This window comes from Bubalus bubalis, chromosome 11 (genome assembly GCF_019923935.1).
Source record: "Bubalus bubalis isolate 160015118507 breed Murrah chromosome 11, NDDB_SH_1, whole genome shotgun sequence".
NCBI classification, from domain to species: domain Eukaryota; kingdom Metazoa; phylum Chordata; class Mammalia; order Artiodactyla; family Bovidae; genus Bubalus; species Bubalus bubalis.
The window spans coordinates 50692704-50716241 of NC_059167.1; the positions used below are offsets into that span (position 1 = coordinate 50692704).

The following is a 23538-nucleotide window of genomic DNA, read 5'->3' on the forward strand; positions in this document are numbered from 1 at the left end:
TATCCATAGCTGAGCACATTTTTTTCCATCAAAGTCAGATCCTCTAGTTGTGGTTAAGAGCAATGGCTTGGAAATCAGCCCTGGGTTTGGGTCCTGGATCTGCCTCTGGGTACATCTATAACTTTGAACTAATGCCTAACCTCTTTGAATCTCAGTTTCCTTACCTAGGGGAAGATTTTGATAGTAATTCCTACTGAAACTTGCTAAGATGATTCAGATATAAAGTGTCCAGTGTATATGGCCATGTTTGCATATTTCTGTTGTTGCCGTAAGTTCAGGGTTCTGCACTCACCTTTGAGCTTTGCACCTGGACTCACTCACTGGTACGGGGCTGGCTTTTTCCTTCATGACTTGCTCCAGACTCTCTACTCGCACTTCCCCAGCCTCTTGGAGACCAGTGTTCAGTCCCATCCCTGGCTCCAGGTTCTCCTTCTCAAATTCTTCTCCTTCATCTCATCTTTGTGTGGCATAGATTTCTGGAAAGCAAGGAGAGAGGGAAGGGGTCAAAGGCATTCACCCTGATGCCAGGGGCTTCTAAACACCTAATTAAAGGCAAAACTCATGAGTCAGATTTGAGAAGTTCGATATATGTTAATTAAGGCCATTGAGAGCAATTTTAGGTCAGCTAGCCTTCAAAGAGAAAAGTGGAAAACAAAACACCAAAAGAAAAGAGACTTCTCTCCTTTGTCCCTTAGCGAAACTCAGTTTCCAGTAAACTCATAAATTATGTCTTAATAGGTACATTTTAATGAAAAATATTCCTTGCAGTCATAAGTTGCCGGCGCATAGTAAGTACTTTAAAATGCCTACATTTTCATATTTCTGTTGTGGAAACCAGAACACAAAGCAGCTTTTTGTCAAGGCATTATTTGCTGACTCTGCTTTTGTTTGCCCCAGGGAACTGCCCCTTTATGGATTAATAAAAGGTTAACAATAGCCTTAATGTGTTAAAGAAAATGGCTGAATTTTCATTCTGTGGTTGAAATTATTTGTGTTCTTGAAATCCTGTTGTTTCTTAGTGATCAACTAAAAAAACTAACCTCAATTCTTTTTGAAAGGTTGCGATATGAGAGCCTGTTTCTGAAACCCAGAGGGTTCACCTTTATAAATATTTCTGAACTTTATGGGCTTTTAGGATAGTGTCACCAGAGACTATTTCTGTTCTGTGGTATTTTCACAGGAGTTGGCACAAATTGCCATCTGGCTCATGCCCCTGGCACTCCACTAAACTGCCTGGTCGGGTCCCTGAGGGCTCCTGAACTGTGATATCCTGTGGATTCCTCTCTGTAGCAGGTGATGGTGAAATTGTTACCACTCGTTCCTCAAAATCCATCGTCCTCTGGTTGCCTTGGTCATTCATCTGTGTAGTGACAGTTCTGTGTCTGGCCTGAGTGAGCTGCTGAGGTCATAAAGATAAGCAAGATGTGGTTTTCACATTTCATGAAATTATAGCTAGCAGAGGATGTGCAGACCAGCAGGTGCAGTGAGATGCTTCCAGGAGTGTCACAAGCCTCTGTGACAGTCATTTTCAAGGGGAGGAGAATGTGGAAAAGACATTGAATCTCTTGGGAGAGTTATGTGAAGATTAACATTCCCCCACACCCAGGCTTCTAATACACCTTATTAAGAAGTTGTCTCCCAACCATAGTTGAAAATCACCGCACGGTAATAGGTGTTTGTTGTCATTGCTGTTTAGTCACTCAGTTGTATCCGACTCTTTGCAACCCCATGGACTGTAGCCCGCCAGGTTCCTTTGTGCATGGGATTTCCCAGCAAGGATACTGGAGTGGGTTGCCATTTCCTTCTCCAGGGGAATCTTCCCAATGCAGGGATCGAACCTGCGTCTCCTGCATTGCAGGCAGATTCTTTACTGCTGAGCCACCTGGGTAGCTGTATATAGTTATAAAACTTTTTTCTTGTGATGATTTATTAGCAACTCTCAAACAAGCAATACAGTATTATTACCTATAGTTGCTATGCTGTCCATTACATCCTTGTGACTTTTATAACTGGAAGTCTGTGCCTTTTGACCCCCTGCACCCATTTTGCCCATCCCCCACCCCCTTCCTCTGGCAATCATCCATCTTTTCTTGGTATCCATGAACTTGGTTTTTGTTCTGTTTCACATATGAATAAGATACTTTGTCTTTGTCTGACTTATTTCACTTACCCTAACGTCCTCAAGGTCCATCCATGTTTTGCAAATGGCAAGATATTATTCTCCTGCATTGGCAGGTGGATTCTTCACCACTGAACCACCACGGAAGCCTGATGGGAGGTGTTACTGATGGGGGCAAATTTAGCAAAAGTGAACCTTGTGGAAGAAGAAAACTGAGCGGCGCTGCTCAAGGAAACTGAGGGCACACAGAGAAAGGGATGATGGTTTCTGTCACTGCTGTGCAGAATCGGGGGACGAGGTTTAACTCTTGAAATACAGGTAGGAATTCATCAGATTGATTTGAGGGGACAGTTGAGGATGGCAGAACTGTGAAGCAGTGTGTAAATGAGGAGAGGCCAGGCGGAAGACAGAACAGTAGATGGCAGAGGCCTTTACACCCTGCAGGGGAGATGAGAGTCCATCCAGGAAGCAAGGGGGAAATGAAGAGTTTGAAGAATAGTAATATGCTCCAATTGCCCTTTTAGGAAAATATATTTGGCAGCAAAATGGATATGGGCTAAACCTGCAAGTAACAGACATCATTTCTGCCTGTAGAGTCATGTGGTCTACCAAAGTGCAAGGGAAGCTGGGAAAGGTCTATAAGGAAAAAGAAATGGGACATTTTCTCCATTTTAATCACAAAATTGTTACTTCTGCCTCCTAAATATCATCTTAACATTTCCTTGCTACTTTACCTCCAGTGCGATTTTTACAGTTTGAGTTCTCATGGTCTCTCTTACTTTCTAAATAGCAAAACGCTCCTAAATAACCTCCAGCCTCCAGACTAAGGCCTTCAGAGTCAACCCTTAAGGTGTCAAGGAATCTTGCTAGAATAAAAATAAGGGCATATCCTGCCCTCCTTAAAAACAGCTCACTGTCTCATTCTGAACCCCTTATCAGGGCACAGAGGGCCCTTCGTCCCCCTTCCGCCCCAACCTCATCTTCTGCCACTTTCGCATTGAACTCTTTTGCTCCAGTCCTGGCTGAGTATGTCTCCTTTTCACACTGTGGCCTCTGTGTTCACCCTTCTTTGCCTGTACTGCCTCCGCCTGGAATTCCCACCTCTTTCTCACTCACCTGAGGAATGCCTAGGCATCCTTCAGGAGTCACCTTCCCGGGGCTGACTTCCTCTCAGTGAAGCTAACTTGTCTGCCCTCAGTCTGCCCATAATGTGTGTGTTCTTGTGCTGCTCAGGGTCTTGGCAGGAGGGGAAAATGGAAGACACTTAAATGAAATGACTGTGTACAAATTTGAGGGCAGCTTTTAGGGAAATAAAAAATGGACACTGGCTTGCTCTGGAGCTAGCAACAGTGGCAGCTATTTCCAGCCTGGGCCTGAAGAGATGGGGAGAGAAAGCTAGTAGAGGAGATGAAGGGGTGAGCTATAGCGCAGCCTTTGCTAGAGGAATGTAGCCAACCACCAAGCTGCAGCCTGAGCAGAGGGAGCAGATGGCTTGGTCTGCCTGTGCTCCATTCTCTGCATCCACCTCCTAACAGGTCCAAACCAACTGGAAGGTAATGGGTGAGGGGGTCCACTGATGTCCACCTCTGGGCAACTTCCCAGGGTATAGGGGAGAGAAAGGGGGGGATGGGTCTGAACAGGCAAATATAAAGCATCCAATATAGCTCCTTATGTCTTTATACAGCCAAGGCAATGGCACCCCATTCCAGTACTCTTGCCTGGAAAATCCCATGGGCGGAGGAGCCTGGTGGGCTACAGTCCATGGGGTTGCTAAGAGTCGGACATGACTGAGCGACTTCACTTTCACTTTTCACTTTCATGCATTGGAGAAGGAAATGTCAACCCACTCCAGTGTTCTTGCCTGGAGAATCCCAGGGACGGCGGAGCCTGGTGGGCTGCTGTCTATGGGGTCGCACAGAGTTGGGCACGACTGAAGTGACTTAGCAGTAAGACATTACAACGATTTAAGTATCTTTCCCATCTAATTGTGAGCTCCTGAATGCATGTTGTTTTTTTTTTTTGTTTGTTTGTTTTTTCTTCATTTTTCTGAATCATGGATACCTAGCAACCTTAAGTTGCTAAAACTACTGTCTGGCTACAGGGAAGAAGGGGGTTCAAGATGGTGGAGGAGCAGGACATAGAGCTCACCTTCTCCCACAAAAACATTAACCATACATCTACAAGTGGACCAGTTCACACCAAACATCTACTGAATGCTGAAAGAAGACCTCAGACTTTCGAAAGGGCAAGAAAATCACCACATAACTGGGTAGGATAAAAGGGAAAAGAAAGAATTGGGATGGGGCCTGCACCCAGGGAGGGACCTTTTAAGAAGGAAAGATATACCATATCCTTGGATTGGAAGAAGTAGTATCCAAATGACTGTACAATGGGAAAAAGACAGCCTCTTCAATAAGTGGTGCTGGGAAAATTGGATAGCTACATGTAAAAGAATGAAATTAGAACACTCCCTAACATCATACACAAAAATAAAACTCAAACTGAAGACCTAAATGTAAGGCCAGACACTATAAAACTCCTAGAGGAAAACAGAACACACTCTGATGTAAATAGCAGCAATCTTTTTGGATCCATCTCCTAGGGAACATATCTCAAAAGCCATTTATGACAAATCCACAGCCAACAAAATACTCAATGGTGAAAAGGTAATAGCTTTCCTGCTAAAATGTGAACTAAGGCTGCTCACTGTCACCACTTCTATTCGGCATACTCCTGGAAGTCTAGGACACAGCAGACAAGAAATAAAAGGTATCCAGACTGGAAGCGAAGAGGTAAAATTGTCACTGTATGCAGACAACATGGTTACATATATATATAAAATTCTAAGAACTCCACACAAAACTACTCGAGCTAATAAATGAATTCAGCAAAGTAGCAGGATTTAAGCCTAACAGTCAAAAAATTGGTTGCATTTCTTTACATTAACAATGAAATATCAGAAAGAAATGTAAAAACAAAAAAAACTTTTAAAAATAGCACCAAAAAAAGGAATAAACCTGACCAAGTAGGTGAAAGACTTATGCTGTGAATTATAAAACAATAATAAAGGAAATTAAAAAGCATTCAGAGAAAGGGAAGATATCCCATGCTCTTGGATTGGAAGAATTAATACTATTAACACATTACTGACAAGGGGGTTTTTGCAGAAACTAACACCTGTGGCCGGTGATTTGTTATGTAAATGAACACGGAAACATCTCTAGTCAATAATGTTCAGGTAACAAAACACATATTACTACATCTCTGATCAGTAACGTATTAAAATGGCAATGCGACACAAAAAAGTCCACAGATTTAATGCAAACCCTATCAAAATACCCATGACATTTTTCATAGAACTAGAAAAATAATCCAAAAATTAATATGGAATTATAAAAGACACAGAATTGCCAGTCCTAAGGGAAAAAAGCAGGAGGCATAACTCTCCCAGACTTCAGACAATATTACAAAGTTACAGCATTCAAAACAGTGTATTATTGGTACAAAACCAGATATACGGATCAGCAGGACAGAACAGAGAGGCCAAAAACAAACCCACACATCTAAGGTCAATTAATCTCCAACAAAGGAGAAGAGAATATAAAATGGGGGAAAAGTCTCTTGAGCAAGTGGTGCTGGGAAAGCTGGACAGCAGCATATAAATGAATGAAATTAGAACACACCTTCACATCATGCACAGAAATAAACTCAAAATGGCTTAACACCTTAAAACACCCAGAAGACAGCATAGGCAAAACATTCTCTGACATAAATTGTACCAATGTTTTCTTAGCTCAGTCTCCCAAGGCAATAGAAATAAAAACAAAAACAAACAAATGGGACTTAAGTAAACTTACAAACTTTTGCACAGCAAAGGATACCATAAAAAAATGAAAAGACAATCCACGGAATGGGAGAAAATATTGGCAAATGATGTGGCAGACAAGGGCTTAACCTCCAAAATACACAAACAGCTTATATAAGTAGACAACAACAAAAAAAGCCCAGTGGAAAAATGGGAAGAAGACCTAAATACACATTTCTCCAAAGAAGAAATATAGATGACCAGTAGGCACATGAAAAGATGCTCAGCATCACTAATTAGTAGAGAAATGCAAATTTTAATGAAGTACCAACATACACCAGTCAGAAGAGCCATCATTAAAATGTCAACAAACAATGAAAAAGAAGTTACAACAGACAATGCAGAAATACAGAGATTACTGTGAGCAACTATATGCCAATAACGTAGACAACCTGGAAAAAATGGACAAATTCTTAGAAAAGTACAACAACCATCCAAGACTGACTCAGGAAGAAACAGAAATTATGAACAGACCAATCACAAGTGCTGAAATGGAAACTGTGATCAAAAACCTTCCAACAAACAAAAGCCCAGGGCCAGATGGCTTCACAGTGAATTGTATCAAACATTTAGAGAAGAACTAACACCTATCCTGCTCAAACACTTCCAAAAAACTGCAAAGGGAGGAATACTCCCAAACTCATTCTATGAGGCCACCATCACCATGATACCAAAACCAGATAAAGTTATCACACAAAAAAGAAAATTACAGGCCAATATAATTGATGAACACAGATGTAAACATCCTCAACAAAATACACGTAAACAGAATCCAACAACACATTAAAAGGATCATATATAGTGATATAGTGGGGTTTATCCCAGGGATGCAAGGATTCTTTGATATATGCAAATCAATCAATGTGATACACCATATTAACAAATTGAAAGACAAAAACCATATGATAATCTCAATAGGTGCAGAAAAAGCTTTCAACAAAATTCAACTCACATTTGATAAAATCTCTCCAAAATGAGTCCGTTCTAGTGAGATGGATGAACCTAGAACCTGTTATGCAGAGTGAATTAAGTCAGAAAGGGAAAAATATCATATATTAACGCACATATATGGAATCTAGAAAAATGGTATTAATGAACTTATTTGCAGGGAAGGAATGGAGACACAGACATAGAGAACAGAGCTGTGGACACAGTGGCATAAGCAAAGAGTGGGATGAATGGAGAAAGTAGCACTAACACGTATACACTAACGTGTAAAACAGACAGCTGGTGAGAAGGTGCCATGTAACACAGGGAGCCCAGCGTGGCGCTCTGTGATGACCAGAGGGGAGGGAGGCTCAAGAAGGAGGTGATATATATGTATAATTATGGCTGACTTGTGCTGTTGTACAGCAGAAACCAATACAGCATTGTAAAGCAATTCTCCTCCAATTAAAAAATAAAAAAAAAAAAAGAGGAAGCTCAGCTTGGCGCTCTGTGATGACTAGAGGGGTGGGATGGTGAGAGATGGGAGGGAGGCTCAACAGGGAGGGGATATATGTATACTTACGGCTGACTCATGTTGTTGTACTGCAGAAATTAATGCAACATTGTAAAGCTGAGCCATTGGGGAAGCACTTAAAGCAATTACCCTCCAATTAAAAATTGTTTTAAAAAAAGATACACCTGTGGCAGATTCATTTTGATATTTGGCAAAACTAATACAATTATGTAAAGTTTAAAAAATAAAATAAAATTTAAAAAAAAAAAAAAAAAAAAGATACACTTGAATAATGGAAAAAAGTCAACAAACAACAAATTCTGGAAAGAATGTGGGGAAAGAGAGGCCTCCTATATTGCTGGTGGGAATGTATGTTAGTGTAGCCACTATGGAAAACTGTGGAAGTTCCTCAGAAAACTAAAAATAGAATTACCATATGATTCAGCAGTCCCACTCCCGGGCATATAGCTAGACAAAACTCGAATCCCAAAAGATACATACCCCACTATGTTCATAGCAGCACTATTCACAATAGCCAACACATGGAAACAACCTAAATGTCCAGCAACAGATGAATGGATAGAGAAGACATAGTACATATATACACACAATGAATAGGACTCAGCCATAAAAGGGATGAAACAATGCCATTTGCAGCAATGTGGATGCAACTAGAGATTGGCATACTAACTAAAGTCAGTCAGAAAGAGAAGGACAAACACCACATGATATCACTTACATGTAGAATCCAAAATATGACACATATGAACTTATTTATGAAACAGAAACAGACTCATAGACCGTAGAGAACAGATTTGTGGTTGCCAAGGGGAAGGGGAGGACTGGGAATTTGGGATTAGCAGATATAAACTATTACATATAGGATGGATAAACAACAGGGTCCTACTGTATAACACAGGAAACTATATTCAATATCCTATAATAAACCAGAATGGAAAAGAATATGAAAAAGAATGTCTGTATAACTGAGTCCACTTTGTTGTACAGCAGAGATTGGCACACATTGGAAATCAACTATACTTCAATAAAAATAAAATTAAATAAAAATACAAACAAATACCTCGTGAAACTTAAAAGCTTCTGCACAGCAAAGGAAATCATAAACAACAAAAAGACAATCCACAGAATGGGAGAAAATATTTGCAAGTGAAGCAACAGACAAGGGATTAATCAATAAAATATACAAACAGCTCACGCAGCTCTATGTCAGATAAAAAAAGAAAAAACAACCAAAGAATAGGCAGAGGCTTTAAATAGCCATTTCTCCAAAGAAGACATACTGATGGCCAAAAAGCACATGAAAAGATGCTCAACATCACTAATTATCAGAGAAACATAAAATTACAGTGAGGGATCACCTCACCTAAGTCAGAATGGCCTCATCAAAACGTCTATAGACAGTAAATGCTGGAGAGAGTGTGGAGAAAAGGAACCTTCCTACACTGTTGGTGGGAAGGTAAATTGGTACAACCACTATGGAAGACAGTATGGAGGTTCCTTAAAAAACTAAAACTAGAACTACTATATAATTTAGCAGTTGTACTCTTGGGCATATATCCAAAGAAAATCATAATTCCAAAAAAACACGTGCACCCCAATGTTCATTACAGCACTATATACAACGAGCAAGACATAAAAGCACCCTAAATGTCCATTGACAGAGGAATCGGTAACGATGTGGTACGTTTATACAGTGGAATATTACTTAGCCATAACAATGAAATAATGTCATTTGCAGCAACATGGATGAACTCAGAAATCATTACACTGAGTGAAGTAAGTCATACAAAGACAAATATCATATGATACCACTCATATGTGAACCTAATATTTACAGAACAGAAACAGACTTGGAGATAAAAAAACAAACTTATGGTTACCAAAGGGGAAATGTGGGAGGCGGTTAAATCAGGAGCTTGGGATTAAGATATACACACTATTATACATAACAAAGATAACCAACAAGGACCTACTATATAGCACAGGGAACTCTACTCAATGATAACCTATATGAGAAAAGAATCAGAAGATGAATATACGTGCATGTGTAACAATAAAAAAAGGCTGACACTGAAGAATTGATTCTTTTGAACTGTGATGCTGGAGAAGACTCTTGAGAGTTCCTTGGACTGCAAGGAGATCAAAACAGTCAATCCTAAAGGAAATCAACCCTGACTATTCATTGGAAGGACTGATGCTGAAGCTGAAGTTCTAGTACTTGAGAGTAGCATGGAAATATATACATTACCATATGTAAAATAGATAGCTAATGGAAAGTTGAGGGCTTCCTTCATAGCTCAGATGGTAAAGAATCTGCCTGCAATGCAGGAAACCCGGGTTGATCCCTGGGACAGGAAAATCCCCTGGAGAAGGGAATGGCTACCAGCTCTACTATTCTTGCCTGGAGAATCCCATGGACAGAGGACTTTTGAAAGTCCCTTGGACAGCAAAGAGATCAAGCCAGTCAGTCCTAAAGGTAATCAACCCTGAAATATTCATCGGAAGGACTGATGCTGAAGCTCCAATACTTCAGCCACCTGATGCAAAGCACCAACTCACTGGAAAAGATCTTGATACTGGGAAAGATTGAGGGCAGGAGAAGCAGGTGACAGCGGACAAGATGGTTGGATAGCATCACTGACTCAATGGACATGATTCTATTGAGCAGACTCCAGGAGAGAGTGAAGGACAGGGAAGTCTGGCGTGCAGTCCATATGGGGTCACAAAGAGTCGGACATGACTTAGTGACTGAACGACAATGAGAACTTGCTATATAATACAGGGAGCTAAACCTGGTGCTCTGTGACAACCTAAAGGAGTGGGAGTTTCACAAGGGAGGGGATATTCATGAATTCTGATTCATGTTGATCTATGGCAGAAACCAGACAATATTGTAAAGCAATTATCCTCCAAATAAATAATTTTTTTAAAGTTACTAAAAATAATGGTCCCCTAAATACTCAACTGTATTACTGCAATCTATTTTTAAGTGTTGAAAATGGATTTCCTAGAGTTATCTCATCACGTGAAGCATATGGTGAGTTTTGTTTCATATTCCTGATTTGCCTTTTTTCATTTCTCAGCCAAACAGGTAGGACTCGTGAGATCTCAATGCCTTCCAGGAACTATACTCCGTACACACGAGTCCTAGAGTTGACCACGAAGAAAACTCTGACCTAAGCACTTGGAGACATGCACTTTTCACTGATGGACAAAGGCCCTGGAACCCTGCAGCCTAAAGTCTGGAAAGGGTGACTGTTGCTTCCTCCTGTACACTGTTTTAAGTCCCAGTGGAAATTGCTGAGGTTTTGCTCCACTTCTAAAACATGAGGCAAAGTGGAGGTGGAGGGGGGAGGGCAGGAGAGAGAGGTTTCAAGGTTGTTTTTCAAACCCCCAACTGGTGTATGTATGTACCCTGCTGTACTGGGCTGTCGTTAGCTTTCCATGTAGACACTGAGCCCTGGCAGGAGAACTCTCTATTTTCTGTTTTACTAGACTTCGGTTGGGAGGAAAAAGGGTATTAACTTGAAATTTCATGCTACTCATGCCAGGATCATTTGTTACAGCATGAAGGTTTTATTTACCCGTAAAAGTATTAGAGGCAGTGTTTCTCGGCTACAGGGAAGCCTGTCCATAGGAGCATGGGCACCTGGGGAAATGTGACCCCAGGAAGGAAGGGGCAGGTGCCGAGGACCCATGCAGGGGCTTGGGAGCCTCGGCTGGAGCCAGTCCTTGTGAGGGCAGACACGTTTCATTCTGATGTGCTAATCCCTTGGTTTAATTTGTGCCTTATGCCTTTATGGGGCCAGCTGAAATCACTGTATTTCTTCAACCTGTGATTTAGTTTTTCTTTCTCACTTTAAATGAAAGAGAATTTTGTATGTTGTGGAAATTTAATCACTTAATGCTTTCAGTATCAATTATTGTTTTTGTTAAAAGAATGAATAATTTGTTCCTGCATGCTCTACTTTGATATTATAACCTATGTCACATACGTTTAATAAATGCCATATATTTTGTTCTACTGATGCTGTCATTGTGTGTCATTCATGACTGTGTAGAGGGGTAAAGAACAGAACCAGGTTCTGGACTGTTCAAGTTAGGGCACCATAATTTTTCAATCAGTACAGTCCCTGGAATCATTTATAAACTGTACGAGAGGGTGTGTGTGTTTCTGTATATGTATTTAAACTCTGAAATTTATCTAGTTAACTTACCTTCTAGAAAGATTACGATGCATTCATGTTTATAAAACATTAAAATCATTTTTACTAAAAAAAAAATCCTCCTGTGTGCCCAAACTCCCTGTGCTGTGGTTAGTCGTTCAGTTGTGTCTGACTTTTTGCAACCCCATGGACTGTCACCTGCCAGGCTCCTCTGTCCATGGGGGTTCTCCAGACAAGAATACTGGAGTGAGTATCACTCTAGGGGATCTTTCCTCCTCCAGGGGATCTTTCCAACCCAGAGATTGAACCCAAGTCTCCCTCATTGCAGGTGGATTCTTTACCAGCTGACCTACCAAGGAAGCCCACCCAAACTCCCTACCTCTTACCTTTAAAAGAAAAAAAAAAAAGAGCCAAAGAAAGAAAGCAAAGCAACTCAGTTGAGTAAATGACCATAAGTCGGCATAGTGTCAAAGAGGAAATGGCATATTTTGAAGTCAAATTTGTATTTACATTGGGGTTGTGGGACCTTGGACGTGTCATCAAAGCTCTCTGAATATCAACTTCATATTCTACTAACTTGGGATAATCATACCTACCTGATTGCTTCAGCAGCACATATACTAAAATTGGAACGCTGTACAGAAGATTAGCATGGCCCCTCAGCAAGCAAATCAGATCCCTTATGATTATACAGTGGAAGTGACAAATAGATTCAAGGGATTAGATCTGATAGAGTACCAGAAGAACTATGGATAGAGGTTTATAATACTGTAAAGAAGGTGGTGATCAAAACCATCCCCCAGAAAAGTACAAGTCAAAAAGGTTGTCTGAGGAGGCCTTACAAATAGCTGAGAAAAGAAGAGAAGCAAAAAGCAAAGGAGAAAGGGAAAGATATACACAATTGAATGTAGAGTTCTAAAGAATAGCAAGGAGAGATATGAAAGCCTTCTTCAGTGAACAATGCAAAACAAAGAAATAGAGGAAAACAATAGAATGGGAAAGACTCGAGATCGCTTCAAGAATATTAGAGATACCGAGGGAATATTTCATGCAAAGATGGGCACAATAAAGGACAGAAACACTATGGACCTAACAGAAAAAAGCAGAGACATCACTTTACCAACAAAGAGCCATAAGCTGTGGTTTGTGAGAGCTGGACCATAAAGAAAGCTGAGTGCTGAAGAATTGATGCTTTTGAACTGTGGTGTTGGAGAAGACTCTTGAGAGTCCCTTGGACAGCAAGGAGATCAAACCAGTCAATCCTAAAGGAAATCTGTCCTGAATATTCATTGGAAGGACTGATGCTGAAGCTCCAATATTTTGGCTAACTGATGCGAAGAACTGTCTTCTTAGAAAAGACCCTGATTCTGGGAAAGATTGAAGGTAGGAGAAGAAGGGAACAACAGAGGATGAGTTGGTTGGATGGCATCACTGACTCAATGGACATAGGTTTGAGCAAGCTTCAGGAGCTGGTAATGGACAGGGAAGCCTGGCGTGCTGCAGTCCATGGGGTCAAAATGAGTGGGACATGACTGAGCAACTGAACTGAACTGAAAAGAAGCAGAAGAGATTAAGAAGAGGTGGCAAGAATACATGAAAGAACTGTGTAAGAAAGGTCTTAATGACTCGGATAACCATGATACTGTGATCACTCACCTAGAGCTAGACATTCTGGAGTCCAAAGTCAAGTGGGCCTTAGGAAGCATTACTAGGAACAAAGCTAGAGAAGGTGATGGAATTCCAGCTGATCTATTTCAAATCCTAAAAGATGTGGCTGTTAAAGTGCTGCACTCAAAATGCCAGCAAATTTGGAAAACTCAGCAGTGGCCACAGGACTGAAAAGGTCAGTTTTCATTCCAGTCCCAAAGAAGGGCGATGCCAAAGAATGTTCAAACTACCACATAATTGTCGTCATTTCACATGCTAACAAGGTAATGCTCAAAATCCTTCAAGCTAGGCTTCAACAGTATGTGAACCGAGAACTTCCAGATGTACTGGAAGCTGGATTTAGAAAAGGCAGAGGAACCAGAGATCAACTTGCCAACATCTGTTGGATCACAGAAAAAGCAAGGGAATTCCAGAAAAACATCTGCTTCATTGACTATGTTAAAGCTTTGACTGTGTGGATCACAACAAACTGTGGGAAATTCTTCAAGAGATGGGAATACGAGACCACCTTACCTGCCTCTTGAGAAACTTGTACGCAGGTCAAGAAGCAACAGTTAGAGCCTGACATGGAATGACGGACTGGTTCCAAATTGGGAAAGGAGTATGTCAAGGCTGTATATTGTCACCCTGCTTATTTAACTTCTATTCAGAGTACATCATGTGAAATGCCAGACTGGATGAAGCACAAGCTGGAAGCAAGATTGCTGGGAGAAATATCAATAACCTCAGATATGCAGATAACACCACCCTAATTGCAGAAAGCTAACAGGAACCTAAGGAGCCTCTTGGTGAAGGTAAAAGAGGAGAGTAAAAAAGTTGGCTTAAAACTCAACTTCAGAAAACTAAGATCATGGCATCCAGTCCCATCACTTCATGGCAAATAGATGGGGAAACAGTGGAAACAGTGGCTGACTTTATTTTTTGGGGCTCCAAAATCACCGCAGATGGTGCCTGCAGCCATGAAATTAAAAGATGCTTGCTTCTTGGAAGAAAAACTATGACAAACCTGCTGCTGCTGCTGCTAAGTCACTTCAGTCGTGTCCGACTCTGTGCGACCCCAGAGACGGCAGCCCACTAGACTCCCCTGTCCCTGGGATTCTCCAGGCAAGAACACTGGAGTGGGTTGCACACAGGGTAATAAAAAGCAGAGATATCACTTTGCTGACAAAGGTCTATACAGTCAAAGCTATGGTTTTCCAGTAGTCATGTACGGATGTGAGATTTGGAGCATAAAGACGGCTGAGAGCTGAGGAATTGATGCTTTTGAATTGTGGTGCTGGAGAAGACTCTTGAGAGTCCCTTGGACAGCAAGGAGATCAAACCAGTCAATCCTAAAGGAAATCAATCCTAAATATTCATTGGAAGGACTGATGCTGAAGCCGAAGCACCAATACTTCAGCCACCTGATGCAAAGAGCCAGCTCGCTGGAAAAGACTCTGATGCTGGGAAAGATTGACGGCAGAGGATGAGCTGGTGGGATGGCATCACCGAATCAGCAAATCCCAGGAGACAGTGAAAGACAGGGAAGCCTGGCATGCTGCTATCCGTAGGGTCATAAAGATTCAGACATGACTGAGTGACTGAACAACAAGAAGCATGACACACAAGTTCATGAAGTGTTCCATATTTTTTACACAAAAATAAACTCAAAATGGCTTATAGACTTAAACATAAGACATAACACTATAAAACTCCTAGAAGAGATCACAGGAAAAACATTTTCTGACATAACCTATACCAATGTTTTCTTAGATCAGTCTCCCAAGGCAACAGAAACAAAAAACAAACAGGACTTAATCAGACTCACAAGCTTTTGCATAGCAAAGGAAAGCATAAGGAAAACAAAAACCAAATAACCTATGGAATGGGAGGAAATATTTGCAAACAGTGTGACCAAGAAGGGCTTAATTTCCAAAATATCCAAACAGCTCTCACAACAACAAAAAAAGCAAACAACCCAACTGCAAAATGGAAAGGAGGAGACTTCCCTGGTGGCCCAGTTGCAGGCTGAGCTCCCAATGCAGGGGCCCTGGGTTTGATCCCTAGTCAGGGAACTAGATCCCACATGCTGCAATCAAGAGTTCATGCCACAGCTAAAAGATCCCTCATGCCACAACAAAGATGGAAGGTCCTGTCTACCACAACTAAGACCCAGCACAGCCAGATAAATAAGTAAGTATGAAGGAGGAAAAAAGAAAAACGGGCAGAAGACCTAAACAGACATCTCTCCAAAGAAGAAATACAGATGACCAGTAGGTTCATGAAAAGATGATCAACATCACTAATTATTAGAGAAATGCAAATCAAAACTACAATGAGGTTCCAGCACCCACTAGTCAGAATGGTCATCATTAAAGAGTCAACAAATAAAATATGCTGGGCAGGGTGTGGAGAAAGGGAACTCTCCTATGGCTGCTGGTGAGGATGTAAGTTGGGGTAGCCACTGTGGAAAACAGTATGGAAGATTCTCTGAAAACAAAAAATAGAATGACCATGTATCCAGCAATTCCACTTCCGGGCATAGATCTGGGCAAAACTATAATTCAACAAAAGACATGCAGCCCTGTGTTCACAGCAGGACTGTGCACAATAACCAAGACATGGAAACAACCCAGATGTCTATTTACAGGTGAGTGGATAAGGAAGATGCAGCACATATATACAGTGGAATATTACCCAGCCATGAAAGAGAACAAAATAATGCCATTTGCAGCAACATGGATGGAACAAGAGATGATCATACTAAGTAAGTCAGAAAGAGAGACAAACACCCTATGATATCACTTATCTGTGGAATCTAAGATGTGACACAAATGAACCTATCTATGAAACAGAAACAGTGTCACAGACACAGAGAAAAGACTGGTGGTTGTCAAGGGGGAGGGTGTCGGGGGGAGGGATGGAGTAGGAGTTTGGGATTAGCAGATGCCAACTGGTGTGTGTGTGTGTGTGTGTGTGTGTGTGTGTGTGTGTGTGTGTGTGTATAAAACAGATAAATAACGAGGTCCTACTCTGTAGTACAGAGAACTATATTCAATATCCTAAGATAAAGCACAATGGAAAAGAATATATAAAAAAGAATGTATATCTGTAACTGGATCACTTTGCTGTACGGCAGTAATTAATACAACACTGTAAATCAACTGCACTTTAATTTAAAAAAAATCACACCTACCTGATAGGCTAATGTGAGTGCCAACTGAGGTAGGTCAGGCAGAGGCCTGTCCTGGGGCTTGGTGCACAGGAGGGTCCTGCCATCTGGCGGTGTGTCTTAAAGCACTGCTGTTGAGTCCTGGCTACCTTCCCTCTCCAAGGTGCTTTAGCGAGAGAAGCCTTTTCCTAGCGTGGTGTCAAGGAAGAGAGTTTCAGGAAAAGGCAGATCCGGGGACCAGGAGGTAGTGAAGCAAGACTCAGAGTGGCAGAGTGTTCTGAGAACCCCTGGGCCCCTGGAGAAGCTGGTGGGGAAACAGCTTCTAAATGAAATGTGGTGGCATAAAAAATGTCAGTTTTGGTGAGAGCAAGCAAGAAAGAAAGACTGTTCGGCAAACACTCTACACCCTCCTTCTTAAAACAACCAAAAAAGGAAAAAAAAATCAGTAATTTTAAATTCAAAGAATGCTAGGAATCATTCTATAACATTAAAGGTGGTCTGTCCCTGGGCCTTTTGTATTTATAAATTTTTAAATATACCTGCAACATGTGGAGAATTCTAAACATTATTTGAACTATTCAGAAAGACCACTGGAGGGACTTCCTCAGTGATACAGACTTGAAACAAAAAAAAAAACCCAGAGCTGATCCTTCTTACCCTTTTGTCAAAATCAGTGACACTCAATCTACCATCTGAAACAGAGTGGCGTTCCTCAACCTCCTCCTAAGCACAGGTTTCATGTACACCTGGAGAGAAAAACTAACATCACATAGCAAATTTACTCTGAATTTATTCCAAAAATGTATTCCTATAATAATGCCTCAATTAATATTCTCATTCCAATCCTTCTAGACTTTCTTGAACACACACACACACAGACCATTTACTGTTTTAGAATACACAGGACTCTATACAGAAGCAGAATCACGGCACTCAGGAACGCAGGCTCTTGAGACTATCTCAGCTTAGTCACAAGTGTGTGCCTTAAGCAGGTCACAGAACCTCTTGGAGCCCCTGTAAAATGCGATCAGTGACAGTTCTTTCCCAACTGTCACTGTGTGCAGATGAAATGAGTTAATATCTATGGGGTTCCTAGAATAGTGCAGGGTGCAGAGTAAGCACTTGGAAAGTGTTACCTATGGTTGATAATCACATTTCACTTACACACTACAGCATTCTATATAGGTACAGGTGTATAGAGCTACACTGATGTTTCTGACAGCTAGTTGGATTCTATTTTATTGGTGTACTATGGTTTACTTCGGAGAAGGCAATGGCACCCCACTCCAGTACTCTTGCCTGGAAAATCCCATGGACAGAGGAGCCTGGTAGGCTGCAGTCCATGGGGTCGCTAAGAGTTGGACACGACTGAGCGACTTCACTTTCACTTTTCACTTTCATGCACTGGAGAAGGAAATGGCAACCCACTCCAGTGTTCTTGCCTGGAGAATCCCAGGGATGGGGGAACCTGGTGGGCTGCCGTCTATGGGGTCGCACAGAGTTGGACACGACTGACATGACTTAGCAGCAGCAGCAGCATGGTTTACTTGTCCTATCCCCAGCTGTTGGAATTTTGGAATTGTCTTTACTCTTTTTAAAGCAATCCTCTGATAAGTTCCTAGAAGAGGGATCACTGGGTCACGAGTTAGGTACATTTCAGTATTTCAGTGCATGTGGTCCAATGTAGCCTCTGGAGATTTGAGTTCACTGAAACTCTCACCAACAAAATGAGAATATTCTTTCCCTACCTCTTTGCCAACACTGGGAATGAGAAATGAAGGCATGTGTAAAGTTGGTAGCTTTAGGCAGGCCCGCACCCCTCCCCCAAAAAACAGTGCAGAAAGTACCTTCAGGATATGGCCTGTGGACACCTGAGCTCCGGACTGTGTAGGTGTGAGCTGCAGGCGTGCAGGCATTCCCATGGTCCAGAGAGTGCAGGGCAGCCGACAGGAAACAGGACTGGGCTTACTTAGGAGCTGGCATCCTCCAGGATCCTGGAATCAGAGAAGGCCTGCCGCTTAGTGAGTCAGAAGCTAGAGCTGGCCATCGTGACAAAAGATTCACCATATGTCTGATAGGAGGTTTGGGTTTGGGTGGCATGTGCCCCAGGGAGTTCTTTTTAGGGCTACCTGGGGGAGAGAATGTTTGGTAAGTGTCTGGAGCTTGGTGATGTGACATGGTCTTCCCAGTAGAGGGCACACCAACCAAGACTGATGCCCAGCTGGTCCAAGTGGATTTGTCTACTCGGGGCACCCTCTTTCTCCCCAGTAAATGCCACTGGCCTGCTCCAGGATTCCTTTCTGTCCTGCTTCAGCCCACATCAGACCACAGTGCTCTCCTGGACAGCCAGACTCAGGGGCCCAGTTCAGCTCAACCAGCACATGCCAGGTGCTGGGGAAACACGGATGTGTACCCTCAAGACCTTCATCCTTTCCGAAATTGTTCCCAGTGATTCTGTCTCCTCCCGATCTTTGCTTTCTCTGAATCCCAGGGGTATTTGTTTCCGTCCTATCTTTTCTACTCTCACGTCTGATGACAGACCATCACGTCCAGGACAGAGGGGCCTGGCGTGCTGCTGTCCATGGGGTCACAAAGAGTTGGACTCAACTCAGAGACTGAACAACAACCATATAGGTAAGCTCCTTGGGGGCAGTTTCCTATAAAGGAGGGGACAACATTCCACACCTCAACCAACATGGAGAAATCTGTAAATGAAAAGTATCCAGAAAGAGCCTTGGCCAGAGAAAGTAAAGGAGACTAAGAGTTACCGACCTAGGCATAGCATGCAACTGTTACTCCAGTCTTTACAGCAATTCTGTGTAGAAAATGTCACTACCACCGTTTTGTAGGTAAAGAAATGGAAAGTCAAAGAGAGAGAAAACTTGTATGAAACCGCCAGACCTGACTGACTTCAGAACAGGGGTGGGAAGGCTGGAGTCGGTATTGTCACTAAACTGCAGTAGTCCCATGGGTGGCTCTTGGGTGTGGTGCTCCCATGAGCAGCTCTGCCCAGGAAGGAAATGGAATTGAACCCCAAAGAGGCTGGCTGGGCTGATCATGTGAAACAGCACAGGAGAAGTTTCCAGAGACATGCCTACAATCGACACTAACATTGACCCCTGCTGTTAGTACTAGTCATTACGGTGAAGGAGGTGTTGCACCATGAGTATCTGCACACCCAAGGATTTCCTTTTATTGGACACATATTACAGACTTGATGAATAATGCTTACTTGTGAGTAGGACTGTGTAGAAGGAAAGCAGGGCAAAAAAAAAGTATGTTGGTATAAACAGGATTAAATAAACCATAGACTTCTTTCTCTTATATGCAAATTTGAGAATAACTCACCGGACTTTGTCAGAGGAGGACAAGCCCCAAAGTAAGACGGGAGATGAGTTTCTGGAAAGAGACCAGTGGGAGACTGCTGCTAAATCTGGAGGTAATTTGTTAGGCAGGATTAGACTGCTAATACATGGTGTGAAGTATAAATCAAAGAAATTTTTGCATATGAATGTCCAATGAATTGTTTTAGCACCATCTGTTGAAAAGACTATGCATTTTCCACTGAATTGCCTTTGTACCATTGTGGAAAACCAACTGGTCATATTGGTGCATAGGTCTATTTCTGTACAGTCTGTTATAATGATCTAGTTGCCTGTCTTAACACCAGTCCCACACTGACTTGATTACTGTAGTTTTATCTTAAGCCTTGAAGTCAGGTAGTATGGGCTTTTCGACTCTGTTCTTTTTCAAAGTTGTTTTGATTAGTCTAGGTCCTTGGCATTTCCGTATGAGTTTTACTCTCTGTCAGTTTCTACCTATGGGCTGTTGGGATTCTGACTGACATTGCACTGAATAGATAGGGCTTCCCCGGTAGCTCAGTGGTAAAGAATCTGGCTGCAGTGCAGAAGCCACAGGAAACATGGGTTTGATCCCTGGGTCAGGAAGATCCCCTGAAGTATGGCAGAGTATGGCAACCCACTCCAGTATTCTTGCCTGGAGAATCCTATGGACAGAGGAGCCTGATGGGCTACAGTCGATAAGGTCGCAAAGAGTCAGACACAACTGAAGTGTCTTAGCACGCACGCACACACTGAATGGACAGGTTGTCAAGGAGAAAACCAAGACCCACTGTTGATTATCAGGCCAGCTTGGAGCTGGTAAGACTAGGTGAGTTCCATGCTGGTGCTGCTTCTGTCTTCTTCAGTTCGGAAGGTAATAGGTAAAAACTTTCATGGAATTCTGAACAAAATATTATAAGAAACATTAATTTGTGCCCAAGGGCCATAAAACTGATGTAATTTGAATGCAATAAAATAAAAATAAATGGCAAACAGTTCTTGGGGGCTTTCTCTTAATTTTTCAACACATACTTTTGAGTTTTAACATACAGCATTTACAGCATTCACCTTCCTGAATTGGGGTGGGAGGGGGGTTGAGAAATAATTAGTAGGCAATTTTTTGGCCCTGGGACTTTTCTTGTAAATGTTTTCTTTGGCAGCCATACTCTTGAGAACAGGAAGTTACTCTCTTGTTACAGATTTAAGACTTTTCTGAGCCAAATAACAGAAAGCTGGATTAGTTCTGAAATGAAGGGGGGAAAAAACAACTCTTGGCTCTTGCTGGAGATTAATGACATCTTGCAAATATTTTAATTCTCCCCTTTCCTCTTAACTTGCCACCTCCTAAACAAAGCACATTCAGCCTGAAAAATCTTAACTGGTCATTCTGTGGTCCAACCCTAAAATAAAATATCTTTATGGTACCCACAAATTTATTTTAACAAAATTTTTGATAGGCTGGGGGAAGGAAATAAATGCTGTCTCAAGTTGACCTTTTCTGTCACAAAATCCCAAAACAGAATTTAAAATAGAAAATGCAGTTGTAAAGATGCTACAGTATCATAAAGATTTATCATTTTTTTGACCCTTTAAAATGCATTTTGCTATAGATAAAAATGATAAATCAAGCTTTGTAAACAAAGCCTATATATTGTTAGAGATGCTTGCAAACAACTTCTTACCATTTGTTCAAAATGATAGAATTATATCCTTTGACTACAGCATTTATTAGTCTGACTACAAAACAAGCAAACTGGTTTCCCCCAGAAAAGACTAAGTTCTTTTGAATTAATATCCACTTTTTACATTTGATTCTAGGGGAAAAAAAACAAACACCCAACAACTTGCAATGTCAATGAAGTTTACAACCTGTGGGGACATTAACTACGAAATCAGCGATCTTAATTCCCTGACCAGGGACTGAACCTATGCGTCCTGCAGTGGAAGCGCAGAGTCCTATCCGCTGAACTGCCAAGGAATTTCCTGTAGGAATTCTTAAAACACAGATTCTTTATGAAAACAGATTTAGAAGTGAAGAACACCTTCCTATAACAAGTGATCTCTAGGAAGTGATCTACTAGTGATCTAGGGAGTTTCCATGGTATTACACTCATCCCTCAGTATCAAAAGTGGGGGAATTGTTTCCACGCTCTCCATTCCCACAGATACCAAAATCCACACATGCTCAAGCCCTTATATAAAATGGTGTAGTATTTGCACAAACTTATCCTTTAATTTAAATCATCAAGATTATTTATAATACCTAATATAATGTAAATGCTTTTTAAATAGTTGCCAGTACACAGGCAAATTCAAGTTTTGCTTTTTTTTGAATTTTCCAGTATTTTTTTTCCTTTTCCTTCTTCTGAGTATTTTGGTTCCATGGTGGTGGTGGTTTAGTCGCTTAGTTGTGTCCGACTTTTTGTGACCCCATGAACTGTAGTCCGCCAGGCTCCTCTGTCCATGAGATTTTCCAGGCAAGAATATTGGAGTGGGTTGCCATTTCCTTCTCCAGGGGATCTTTCCAATCCAGGGATTGAACCCGTGGCTCCTGCATCTCCTGTACTGCAGGCAGATTCTTCACCACGGAGCCACTGGAGAAGCCCCATTTTGGCTCTGAGGTTTGTTGAATCTGTGGATGTGGAACCCACATATATGGAGGGCTGACTGTATTGCAGCCTCTCAAAAAAGAAAAGGCCTAAAGTGTCATTTATACTTATGTTTTCACACACCAAACTTAAATGTCTTGGTGCCCGGGAAGTGTGCATCAAGGTGGCAAGGGTCTGTGGTAGGACAATGGGGGCGAGTGGCTGGTGCTGGGGAGGAGCAGGGAGGACGCTCTCCAGGATCACTAGTACATGTCCATCTTAAAGTCACTCAGATTCATAATTTTGAAAAACTCTGTGCTGCCAAACAAACTCATCTGTAGACTGCATGTATGCTAAGTTGCTTCAGTCACGTCTGATTCCGGGACCCTATGGCTCCTCTGTCCATGGGATTCTCCAGGCAAGACTACTGGAGTGAACGGCCATGCCCTCCTCTAGGGGATCTTCCTGAACTAGGAATCAAACTCACATCTCTTATGTCTCCTACACTGGCAGGCAGGCAGGCAGGCAGGTTCTTTACCACTAGAGCTACCTGGGAAGCCCCATCTGTAGATGTGATGTGGCCGAAACCCCACAATTTGCAACCTTTTATTTACATTTTCTAATGTTTTCTTTCTGTGCATTATAAAGAAAACACTTATTCCTTTAAACCACTTTTTTTCTCTAGTCAGCACGAAGTGATGTTCCTCCCACATCATTCATTATAAGTTTGTCTGTCTTCTGCTATTTTGACAACTTCAGGGTTTCTTTTTAACCTTATACACAATCTTAAATTACTCAGAGCTGTCATCCATTAGATATAAAAATTAAATTAAGCCCAAGAATTCTAGGTGATGGAAAACATGATCCAGTCCCATAAGATATGGGCAACCACGGGAGTCCAGCAAAGGCTGATAAAACCCTAAATTTCATCAATGTTGGATGACTATTTATTTAAAGGGAGCTACCTGCTTCCTGGTTTCCTGCATACCAAATATTTCTTTTCAACATTTATGAGCTTAAATAGATGCAGATGTTGCCAAAGAATGTATTATAACATCAATCATCCTAGAATCCTATAATTTAAGCACTGAAAGGCACCTTGGAGTTCATCTGGTTCAATACCCTCATTTTAAATGGGAGAAAACTGAGGCCTAGGAAAATTAACTGGATACAAAGTT

General features: G+C 41.7%; 1 protein-coding gene and 1 long non-coding RNA gene across 3 annotated transcripts in view; one reads left to right on the forward strand and one right to left on the reverse strand.

Annotated features, from left to right (window-relative positions):
• The window catches only part of LOC102397466 (myocardial zonula adherens protein), a 114583-nt gene extending 103113 nt beyond the window's left edge, over positions 1–11470 (forward strand). The window contains exons 13-14 of one of the 2 annotated variants that reach the window (XM_044925057.2): positions 1181–1293; positions 10530–11470. In XM_044925057.2, the coding sequence (XP_044780992.2) occupies positions 1181–1259 (79 nt within the window). In that variant the 3' untranslated portion in view covers positions 1260–1293; positions 10530–11470. The remainder of the gene's footprint in view (positions 1–1180; positions 1294–10529) is intronic. The other variant, XM_006048721.4, reaches the window with a different exon arrangement.
• Positions 279–23538, reverse strand: part of LOC112587833 — a 29827-nt gene continuing 6567 nt past the window's right edge. Inside the window, exons 2-3 of the long non-coding RNA XR_003112320.3 lie at positions 18279–18425; positions 279–476 (exon numbers count right to left, since the gene is read on the reverse strand). This is a non-coding gene — a long non-coding RNA (uncharacterized LOC112587833). The remainder of the gene's footprint in view (positions 477–18278; positions 18426–23538) is intronic.